This window comes from Trichoplusia ni, chromosome 3 (genome assembly GCF_003590095.1).
Source record: "Trichoplusia ni isolate ovarian cell line Hi5 chromosome 3, tn1, whole genome shotgun sequence".
NCBI lineage: Eukaryota > Metazoa > Arthropoda > Insecta > Lepidoptera > Noctuidae > Trichoplusia > Trichoplusia ni.
Window position 1 is genome coordinate 4,331,885 of NC_039480.1, and position 12,160 is coordinate 4,344,044.

Sequence of the window (12,160 nt, forward strand, 5' to 3'; positions counted from 1 at the left end):
TGCTCGCTACTTCTTAAGCATGAATTTCGTGTATAAAAATAAAGTGTTATCATCTATTTCACATAAAGGTGTAAAACCTTCGAAACATTGATCAACAGAAAGTTCTGATTAAGTTGTGAAATATACTAAGAAAAAACATTTGGAACGCCTCTTACTTAAAAAAAACCCTTCGGCAGGGTTTATTTTGGCCTAAAACGTCCCAGACAGCCGGCCGGCACTTCTGCCGGTCGGCCGGGCCAAAACAAAGGGCTGGCTGATAAAAGCAATGAAGGCTTATATTATGCGTTCGCGTTATCTTAAGTCAAATTAATAGCATTTTCTAGGATTTTTTTGGATGCGATATCAAACGATTCATGTCGGAATCTGCAGCTTCATGCCGAAAACGCCAATGGGCGGGCAAAAATACATAATTAAGATGCCGGGACCGCCGATGGGCGGGCTGCATAGTACAGTATGGCGGCAACTGGGTAATATTGTTACTCTTTAGATCGGCAGCGAATGGGTTAAGTATGTTTGTTCAATTTTCCTCCGTGTTTCGGAAGGCACGTTAAATTGTGGGTCCCGGCTGTCATTTTTACATCTTTGACAGTCGTTACAGGTAGTCAGAAGCTTGAAAAGTCTGACAGCCAGTCTAACCTAGGGGTATCGTGTTGCCCAGGTAACCGGGTTGAGGAGGTCAGATAGGCAGTCGCTCCTTGTAAAACACTGGTACTTAGCTGAAACCGGTTGGACCGGTAGCCGACCCCAACATAGTTGGGAAAAGGCTACAAATAATTTTTCAAATTAATTTTAATTTGTATATATAATTTTAATTTTTAATTTAATTTCAATTTTACAAATATTTATTTCACACTTGTGCACTTGTGCGCTAACACTGACAAATCCCTCAAATGTATTGAATTGACAAGCTGACAAGTCACGTCACTTATCGCAAATGACTGTCGATGCCGTTTTCATTTGAGTAGCTTCAAAGGGATTTGTCAGTGTTAGCGCGAGGAGTAATGTGTCCGCAGGCCCGAATAGGCAAGCCAACTATTCTTTTCATCATTTCTGTTGCATATATCTTCTTTTTATTGTTTGTTCAATGAAATACCTGGTGTCTGAGTTTTAACCAGTCCCGAACATGGCTTTGTACACCCTTGAAGATTTCAGGTTTCCTCATGACGTAGTTATTTTAATTAAATTCGAAATTCTTCGAAATTTATATCATTGGTGTGCACCGGGTTCGAACCAACGACCTTTGATTTGGCAGTCCAACAGTCATACTACTATTTTATCTCTGCTTTCCTCTTCTTTTGTCAACTAAGAACTGACAGGTAGGTGTTGGTATATTCATCTCAGGAGGCAAAGGTAGAAAATAAAAGACAAGAATTGTGGTTTTATTATTAATTTATTTAATTCAAATATAATATGTATATTATTTTAACTTACAGCCATTAACTGCGTCTTACGACAAGACAGTGATCGCTAAAATGCAAACTTTTCATTAAAATCGTCCGTGAATTAATAATACATACACCTGTCTACGTCACTTCGACGAAGCGAACCTTAAAAAATCAATTTTTACTTAATTTCCAAACTAACCTACCTACATTGACTAACTTTTTGAAACAATCTACGCAATTATTTTTTTATTATTTTACAACAACCAAAGTTTTACCGAAAAAAAAAATAGTGACAACAAAATCGAATGCACTGGAGTAATAATTGAACCTACTATGAGTCGGTGTGCACAATGGTTTGCGTTTAGTTACACATTTATTTAAAAACAAACTGTTCTTATGACTTAAAAGATTGCACAAATATCACACGCTAATGTTTGTGCGTGCAAAACATGGCGTCTGTCATTTCATAAGTGTCGAAATGGCGGCAACGCAGACCATTGTACACATCGTTAATAATATTAGCAAGCCTTAACTTTATTAGCAAGATATTTTTTTTTTATATTTTCCGTTTATACAGTAAACCTACGTGTTTTTTAACACCTGTCTTCTTCACCTTTGGCGCGCTTACGATACGAAAAAAATTGCAACAAATTAACTTAAAAACAACTTAACAATTATCCCGCCATTATTGCGACGTCGCACTTGTATGCGAGGGAGGTTTTAGAGTTAAAACAAGAGGCATCTATTAGAATATATTGAAAATATCAACAACCAAAGGCTGAAGGAATATTTTACAATTTATACGACGACATCTATTGTCAAATTACCGAAACTTTTTGATTATTGCATGAGAATATTAATTTATTCTAAAGCGTCCCGCCGTAACGAATGAAATTTTTTATTAAAATTGTTTGTTGACGAATTTTCGCCTTGGCAAAAAGACTGCATACAATTTGACAAACAAAAACTGTATTAATAAAATTATCGCTTTACCAACGACTCTTGAGACAACTAGAATTTAAAAATCTCCACTTACCGTCAAATATATTTTGACGATATCTCATACAAACACGACGGCGCAGCTATCGATCGCTTCCATACAAAATTTACCTCGATACAATGTAAAACAGACAACTGTTATACAATTTACAATGCATCTCTATGGGGACGGGCAAACGAAACGGGTGAAACGTTTGGTGACACAGAAATCATTGAATGTAATTATTTATCATCTGAAATTCTAAGTGCACTATCGTGGTGATTAATGCTCAAACCATTCCTATATGAAAAGAGGATGTGAATAAGAAGGTATTATTTTTTTTCTACAGGAGGTTCATTATTGATAAAACTTCAATAGGTTCAAGTGAAAATTGACCAATAGGCCAATGTTGAGACTTTACGATTTGCACATGTATTAAATTTAATGCCTGCATAATAACTCAATTTCTGTTGCTAAATCAATCATTCAGAGATTTAAAGGCAAACTAATATTGAGCTTAACTTTGAGTAAGTTCTTAAGCAAGTCTTACTAGCGGATGGTTGATGTACAACCTGGTGTCAGTGTGTACACAGCCTCTAGGCCTCTGAAGCGACTTAAAAAGGCATTATGTTAATTTAAAATCATGAAAGTGCTGTAAATATGACTAAGAAAATTTACTTAACTAGTTGCTGCCTAGATTTCTGTGTCAAACAAACTTATAAGAAACCTTAAAACATTTAATAATAATTGTATAGGAACTATTTTTTTCAGGGTAGAAGCGATCTAAGCGTAACTAGATGTATTTTTTTTTATTTTTTATTCATAATCCTAGTGTAGGTATATATATTATTAAACAGTATTGCATTGTGCTCTTGGTGTGTAATAATAAAATATTTGACTGTTGATAATTGTCGAATAAAATCATAAATTTTATTGGTATGTTCAAAGCGGATAATTTTAATACACAGACCAAGAGTACATGGCACAACAAAAAAAAATAAAAATAAAAGCACACTTATATACTAGAAAAAAAGAGCCATTTTCGCACACCAGCTTCAGTTAACATGAATCATATACAGGTTTTAATATATATTATATATTATTGGCTAGCTTTTGCATCCGAATTGAATTTATAGCTTTATTTTCAACTTATTGCTGAACCGAAAGTTTGCCAGCCATGATAGACAGCGTGACATATAGGGGCGATGTTCCGTGTGTTATATTGAAGATTTTCACAACCTCATACAATACATTATCAGATTGGTCTCACATTGAATTGGTCAATTCCCTGAAATTACGTTATAATCATCAGTTAAGTTGCCTATGCAATTGATTTGTTTCAAGCGATAATCAATTCGCGCAAATGTATTACAGTGACAAGTTGCGTGATATATCGAAAATAGTTGTCATTTGTATACATATAAACGAATTATGCCTGTCTGTCTGGAGTAATCGGCCAATGTTAAATAGATTTTATTAATAAGTTCAGACAATTGATAAGGCAACAATTTATTCAAAGACCCATTTTATTATTATTTGCATTTAATGTATTTTATTCAATAAATACTGAAGGATTTCTTTATTGTAATCACATTGTAAATTACTAAGGCCTAATAATGTTACAAATATCATAAGAACATGCAAAGTTGGGTTTTCAATCAATCGAATCAGCTGTGACTATGATGATTATAATAGTTACTATATACCAGCAGATAGTACTATTAATATAGTCACCTCTCTAGAAAAAACAAGTTTTTATTAATATAGATAGCAATTTAAATGAAAATCATACTATTTAGATTATCGGCTATAAAATTCAATTCGGATTCATAATTTTGGACATACCACAAATACACACCCATACATAAAAGAAACAAAATCTTGAGCAATGTTAGTGTTATAACGACGACATTAGGAAACGATTTTCATGAATTGTTTTAAACGACCTCCCAACGTATTAAACTTACAATTTTATCATTAGAACCAAGCTATGACTATTAAGGGGGTTAGCTGTAAATTGAAATGATAAAATTGTGATTTTGATACAAGACTTTGCCGCCATTGTCCTGGGACCAGGCAAGTGTCGGCAAAACATCATGCTTTTTATACTAACCGGTTCGATTCACACAGAATTTAGTTTTATCATGTAATTATTGCGAAAATCTAGCTTCTAAAAAGATCTAAGATCACTAAACTCACGATATTAATCTATACAATTGTATTTTGATTTAAATGAGAATAGGAACGTCACCAACTGTGTAACAATCGTATCTAATATGATATTTTTGAAGTTTTCACACACAACAGCAACTTATTCCCTAATAATAAAAAAATATAACTTACTAATTGGTTTTAAATATTAACCAGCTCACACATTACACGAAAGTGTGGACGGATAGCGAGTACAAACATTCCTTCAGTAAACCGACAAACATCAATCTAATGCCAACATTGGGGCGACGTTATGTGCGTAAGGCGACCGCAGATGTACAATAATATTGCACAGTAATATTAATTGTGGAATATTATTGACTGTATACCATTAATATTGAAGTCGTTTTCCGAGTTCATTATTTATTGGCCAAAGTAATTAATCGACTTCATAACGAGAATGTCACAATACAAATTCCTGTACCACCATTAGTTTGAACATTCCTATGTTAAGAGTATATAACTATGGAGATGTGCATTCCTATTCTCTTTTTAATCATGTTTGTATAGACCTAGTTATTACACTAAAGCTATTACATTGTTTAACCATATGTATGTAACCTATCCCGAGTTTGAATATTAACTATGTCTTTCGGGACAATTTGAGTGCTATATCTAACCAGCGGTTTCTCGAATGATAACTAACTTTATTTTTTTTCGTTTGTCTCAGCATGAGACTGAATATCAGTTTCTGAAAGACTAGAACTTTGAAATCTGACTTTAGGCCCTGTAATTGGTTGTTGACCTTTCGTTCAACCAATTACTGACATGTTTTATACTTTTGACAGACAATGATATTATATTCAATCGTTCAGAAACTTAAGTCCATTTAAAATTAAGTAACACTCGAGAAATTCAGTTTAAAATCAATGAAAATCGCCTCAAAAATCATTGGATTGATATTCAAACGGTATATTTTTAATCCCATTTACAAAATAGCACCGAAACTACATAATATTTGTTGGCCTACACATTTCGTGTCACCGTTTGTCGTCAAACCAATGCGTCAAACTGTTTGGATACCGTACTAAAATAACTGTGTGCTCGTTTATAAATACGTGTGGCAGTATTTCGCAGACCGTTTCGGACGTTGAACATGTATGTGATAATAAATCGCTTAAGTCTTTTAATATAATTGCTTAAAGTTGATAGAACTCCAAGTTAGTTCATGGCTCACTTAGTTACACTTAAAGCCAGTTATTATTATTGTATAAGGCAAGTTTTACCTATAGGTAAGACTAAGATTAACTATTTACTTTTAATTTACCTTAATCCCGAATACTGGTGTCGTTTTAAGACGTTGTTTTATACGTGTCACATTCTACTGGCCGATCAGAATATACGTTGACGCTTCTACTTATGAATTATAGCACAAGTAAATAATAACATAAAGTCGTACAGTTTAAAGCTTGCAAAGGCTGAACCAATAACGACAATGAAAGGTTTTTAAGGTAGTGTAAATGTCACTAAGATTTTTAAACTTTTAAAAATACATTGGTCTCCTGAATCGTCTAGCGAAGTAACTTGACAGCGTCTTAAAAGCGACTGACGTCTCAACATTCGGTTATTATTCTATAAATACAATTTTGTGCTCGAATACATTTAAACATCGAATCTCATGCTACAAACATTATTCAAACAGATTTTCATGTATCAAATAACTATTATTATTACTTTCACAGTCAGCTAGGCGTTGTAACTTGGATTTCTACCTACGTTGAACACGACTAAACATCAAAACTGACACACATCGCCAAACAAACTACGGTCTGCATAAAAATTAAAAAGTATACTAAAAAAGAAACCATTAAGTATTTTAAACATCGAGTATGCTTCACACAATCTCGCAAACGTTAAAATTTCTCGCATTTCTGAAAATCCAGTCTTCTGACAATTATACATTTTCTTTTTTTTTTAACTATTTATTTTCCGTTTATACATGACAATACTCGGCTGTACAAGTTATACAAAACAATTTTATGATCGCAACATATATTCTAGTTTTTTTTTGTTAATTCTAGAGATCGAGAACGTTGTGTAGGAGTAATCGAGTGGGTGCTACTCGAGTATCTACACTCATAATCGATACTTGAGGTTAAGTACGCTCAAGACAACTCAAGGCAAGTATACTTAGCGAAGTATAGACTGAGTATGGCGGCTTAAACTTGAGTAACATTTAAGTTTAATCCGTGTTTCGCTTAATAATATCACTCGAGTTCAACTGCACAGTCGGCGACAAAAATCTATTTACACAATCTCATTTTGGAGATAGTATTTTTCACTTGTATTAGTATGTTTTGACTATATTTGTTGTCAAACCGTTTGTTACATAGCACAACAGCAAATCATTCGACACAGTCGTTATAGTATACTGTTGTTTTGTTTTGAAAATCTAATTCGTGTTAATAGATTTCTATTGGCGACCATACCAATACATTTCGACAACCAACAGAGTCATAAGAAAACCTTAACATCTAAAACTCGAGACCAACTAGAGTACACACACTCGAGAATCCAAGATGGCGAATGAAAAAAATGCGAGGATTGTCGATGTCGCAGCACCAAAGTCGCCACAGATAAAAAATACTTAACCTACCAAAGACTATGACAGTTTTTCTTTTATGTCATTTTGAATTTAGCAAGATGCTTGTCGTGTATATTTTATACAATGTCAAAAATATATAAATATATAGTAATATTGTTTATATGGTAGTACATACTTACTCTAGCTATATAGATGTCAAAACTGATAACGCGTGAACATACAGCGTAGCGTTGCTTATTGTCGATGCATATAAGCTGGAAAGATGGAGAAACAACAAGTTACTGACCTATTATAGACAAGTGATTGATTTATAAAATATAACTTAAATTACTACTTATAAAACATAATCCTCTTTCTTTGAAGTTGAATGGATTTGCGGAAATTTTATGGATAAACGACATACACACGGGTAACACCTATTTAATAATACGAATATTATGAAGCAACCGCAAATTACTCTCATTTTGATGACATAAATAAAAATTTAATCTTAATTGTGATGGGAAACATCACATTTTAGATTAAGGACCTCAACAAGACCCCTGTGTTGGACTGCCTTCCCTTTATAAGCCTTAAAGTATCGGGGTTTCTTCCGTGGAGTTTATCAGGCGAATTAAAAGAGATTTAAATAAAAATAATGATGTGTTAGTTCTCACCTAGGCTCCGAACGTTTCCGTCGAGTGTCGCCAGAACGAACCACTAAGTGTCACAGCACTATATTATAATAAAGTATATATAGAAAAAGAAAATGCATCCGATATACTTTTTAATCTACACTTGTGTTAAGCACACTGCACTTTTGTCTTTAATATGTACACGAATCACTGCTTTGCTGCGAGCTGCTTGGGTTCCGCTTCTGGCTTCGATTTTGGCGTTGCTGTGGAGATTTAATATATTCGTTAATCACACTAGTATAAAGAATGCCAAAGTTTATGAATGTATATTTGTTATCTCTTTTAAACAAATAGACCAATTTCAATGAAATTTCTTCTGGAGGTAGCTGACACTTAGAGCTTTTCATGAATATGGATTCCAAGAATTGGTATCTAAAACGGGTCGGCGTAACATCTCTTCCATAGTTTTCTATATGACGTCATCTCGCAAGAACAATCTTTGCTGCCATATCGTCTTTGACACAATCTGTTCATCGCTTCTTTGGTCGTCCCCTACCCCTATATCCATCCACATCCATACTCAACACTGAGGAAGGCCTCACCACATGATTCTCATTCCTCCGCCAAACTTTACTGACCATCTACCTCTGTTTAAACAGATAACTTTCCTGTCCAGCCAAAGGTTGTCAGGAAGATATTGCTTTTAGCGATGAGACCGCCATAATTGTACCCTAACACTGTATGTATAATGAATCACTGAATTCAATTCTAATCTAATCTAACATAGCCATACTATCACAGCCGGTTGCTAATCCAGTCCTGTATTGATGTGGTGTGCAATAACATAACTATTCTATCTATGTATCTATCCATATGTGTATGTATGTGTGGGTGTGTGAGTACGTACGTCGTGGGCGCGCGTTGGCGACGACGCTCTGCGCGCCGCAGGAGCCGGCGCGGCCGCGGTTGTTGTTGCTGCTGGCCGGCGCCGCGCCCGAGCCGCGCAGCGACACGTGCTTGCTGCGGGGGGATATACTACATTATATGGAGCTCTCACTCGGATGAGGCGGTTCGAAACTTATTTGATACCTTGTTGATTTGTATACGAAAAAAATACATTGAAAATTTTAAGCGCGCTCTGCACTCGGTCGCGATTCCACCGAAACGAACGGGGAACGGTGCGAAGCGTACGCGAGAATCCATCTACACACGCATTTCGCGGCTTTCGCGGACTTTCGCGCCGCGAGTGTAGAGCGCGTTTTATACTTATATTGCTATTGAAAACATTACTACAAACACACAAATTTGCGTGTCCCATATAGATTAGCTCGGTCCAACTGTGGCACACTGTAAAAATTCGTGGTAACCCGTTACAGCTATCCATTTTGTCGATGTAATGAGACCGCCACACATGGTTTTTTGTAGAGGTTGTTGAAGATTTGTATATTTGTTTACGTGGCAGGGCCCTGCCCCTGCGACGCCAGCGACTCGTTCAGTATGAGTACAGACGCAGTACCTGTTCCTATGCGCGGCGGCGGCGCGGTCGCTCTCGGACACGGAGCGCGTGCGGTCGTAGGGCCGCGCGTGAGGCCCGCGCCCGCTGCCCTGCCCCTGCGCCGCCAGCAACTCGTTCAACGCCGGCTGACGGGACAAAAACATATATTGAATAAACTTCGGTAACAGATAATACTCAGTTCAAGTCCAACAAGCTCGTACACAACTGGAAATCTTAATAGCGCATGATTATCGACCCCTGTTAGTGTTTTTTATAATATATCCTTTGGTTCTAAAACTAAACGAGCGATCTCGATACCCGTGGCATAGTGAGCCTTGATGGCCCTTAAAAAAAAATTGGGGCCCCTTATAATAAATACAAAATTTTCACAATAAAAATATTCGCAATGAAAAAAAACATGTACATTTTCGTCATCCATTGAATACGGAAGACTAAGGACCAAGTCTTGTGTCCAAATTCAGAGAAACCATGTCCTGCAATAAACCAGGGTAGGCTACATTTCTTTTCAAGTTGGATCATGCACATGGTACGCAAATTTGATTGAAATCAGGAAAGTAGTTCAGAAGTCCATCGCGGACAAACAACGTGATACGTAATTTATAATTATGTATTGCATATGCTTACTAAGATAACGTTACAAAGAGTGTGGGTTAGATCATACCTCGAGCACCCTAAAGTCCTCGATGCTCTGGAAGTTGTCCAAGTAGGCCTGCAGCTTGGCGTCCACCTGCAGAGCGCCCGCGTGCTTGTAGTACTTCATGAAGGCCCAGAACTTCTCCAGCCCGTATAGTTGACCTGCATACATATATACATTTTAGTTATATGTACACGCTGCTATTCACTAGAATCCGATGTAGCTTGGTGGTATCGAAAAGTGATGATTGTATTGAACTCTCAATCTCCGGGTAAAGCAGTCGGGGCCACTAGCCCCTTTTTTACTCGAGGGGCAACTATCAGATACTAGTTTCACAGCTAAGCATACTCAACCAGCTTACTTTGAAACTAGTCAGTTCAACTGGTCAGTCAACTTTAGACTTGTATGACATTACGATCACGCGAGATCCGCCTGGCCTGTTGATGTGATACCGAAGGTCATGGCTTCCATTCCCACCCAGGACCAATGATTGTGTCATGAGCACGATCATTTGTTTGAAATACATAAGTATGTTTATCAGTTGTCTAGCACTCGTAATACAAGCTTTGCTTAGTTTGAGACTAGATGGCGTTGTGTGAAAGCTTACCCTTCTCGTAGTCCGCGACGGTCTCGATCTGGAAGTGCTGGTACAGCTCGGGCCGGAACTTCCGCTCGAGTCCGTACGAGTAGAAGCGGAACAGGCATTCCAAACCGTAGCGGAAGCCCGCCGACGCGTCTTCGTTGGCTAGCGTTCTGTTGGATCATCACAATTTATTGTAATAACACTCTAAATAATATAGCAAAAGAGTCGAAAGTGAACCATCTGTCTTGCCGGAGCAGCGGAATTGTCTGAAGAGATTACCGTGGCCCCAGTACATATCAGACAAAAGAAGTATCATGGGTGGGTTTTCAACAGTACAGCCTGGCACTACCTACCGCTTAACGCAAAGCAGAGTAATTTTATAATAACCCATCCGAAAAAAAAGTCACTTGCAGCAAGCGATCAAACGAGTTTTTCGATCTCGGCGTAGGACATGCATGCGTGTAATCCACGAATGCTTGTCCTGAGTCTGGGTGTCTTTGCGTATGTGACTTGAATGTTTGTGATACCCCCCGCGATACATGGATTTAATTTCTTGGGAATATTTTTTCCAAAGATAGCCATATATAGAACTAGCAATGTGACATTTACTTGCTGGTAATCCTAAAGTACACTGATACTTATGCTATATACGGTTAGACTGGAACATAAACATGTTCCTAACATAATTGCGAGTTAGACTCGGCGATGACACCATTATATGTTTTTTTTTTCACTGTGGAGCCCCTTTCTCTTCTAGACCGCTCTTTCGCACCTTTTACGATTTCTGGCCACAGATGATATAGTCCCATATTATATGCAATCTTTTAAGTATTTGCTGTATTCACCTGAATTCATTGTACATGGTCCGGTTGAAGTGATCTCTCAAGAAGAAAGACCAGAATCTGAATAGCGTGTTCATCTCTTGTGACTGTCCGATGCCGAGTTTTTTGCGCTCTGAAATAAAAACGAATTTGAGTAAAAACTTCGTTATGAACTTAATCTTTTATAGATAGTTTTAGGTTACGTTTGAAGCCGAAACTAAATTGTATTTGGTTATGGTCACCCTGACAGCTGAAGTCGTATATTTCGAGTCCTAGTAAGGAAATTGTTTATACCCTATACTTATTTTCTATTTGCTTTTTCATAACTTGTAGTAACAACTATGGACCCTATCGGGCACAGCAAAGATGAATTTATACATTACTAGCTGACCCAGCAAACGTTGTTTTGCCGAATATTTATTCTAGTTGTATGTATTTTTAATGCCACATTATAAAAAAAATAAAAACAAACAATTGAGTCCTAAAGCAAAAATATTTTTTTTTAGTGTTAGCAACCCTTAGAGGTACGAAAAATAGATGTTAGTCGATTCTCAGACCTACTGAATACGCATATAAAATTTGGTAAAAATCGGTTAAGCCGTTTCGGAGGAGTACGGTAACTAACATCGTGACACGGAAATTTTATATATTAGATTTCAATATCAAAAGAAAAACAACGATATTTTATGTGGTGAACGATATTTATTATTGTTTGTATGTCTATTAGTTTTCTGGATATCATAGAAGTGTGAGTTAAAAACTATATTCTTGTAATATAATGTTTGTTTTCCTCAGACTACGTCCAATCTAAAACGGATGTTCAGTCGGATGGTTGGCTGGGAAACTTAATATCTCTCCATAGACATAACTAA

The 12,160-nt window shown here is 36.6% G+C and overlaps 1 protein-coding gene across 1 annotated transcript in view; it reads right to left on the bottom strand.

The window, feature by feature from the left end:
* Positions 1 to 1,371: 1,371 nt before the first annotated feature.
* LOC113508673 (la-related protein 1-like) overlaps positions 1,372 to 12,160 on the bottom strand; it is an 85,260-nt gene continuing 74,471 nt past the window's right edge. Inside the window, exons 23-29 of the mRNA XM_026891754.1 lie at positions 11,313 to 11,421; positions 10,492 to 10,637; positions 9,912 to 10,045; positions 9,251 to 9,375; positions 8,642 to 8,754; positions 7,777 to 7,997; positions 1,372 to 7,374 (exon numbers count right to left, since the gene is read on the bottom strand). Of these exons, the coding sequence (XP_026747555.1) occupies positions 7,942 to 7,997; positions 8,642 to 8,754; positions 9,251 to 9,375; positions 9,912 to 10,045; positions 10,492 to 10,637; positions 11,313 to 11,421 (683 nt within the window). The 3' untranslated portion in view covers positions 1,372 to 7,374; positions 7,777 to 7,941. The remainder of the gene's footprint in view (positions 7,375 to 7,776; positions 7,998 to 8,641; positions 8,755 to 9,250; positions 9,376 to 9,911; positions 10,046 to 10,491; positions 10,638 to 11,312; positions 11,422 to 12,160) is intronic.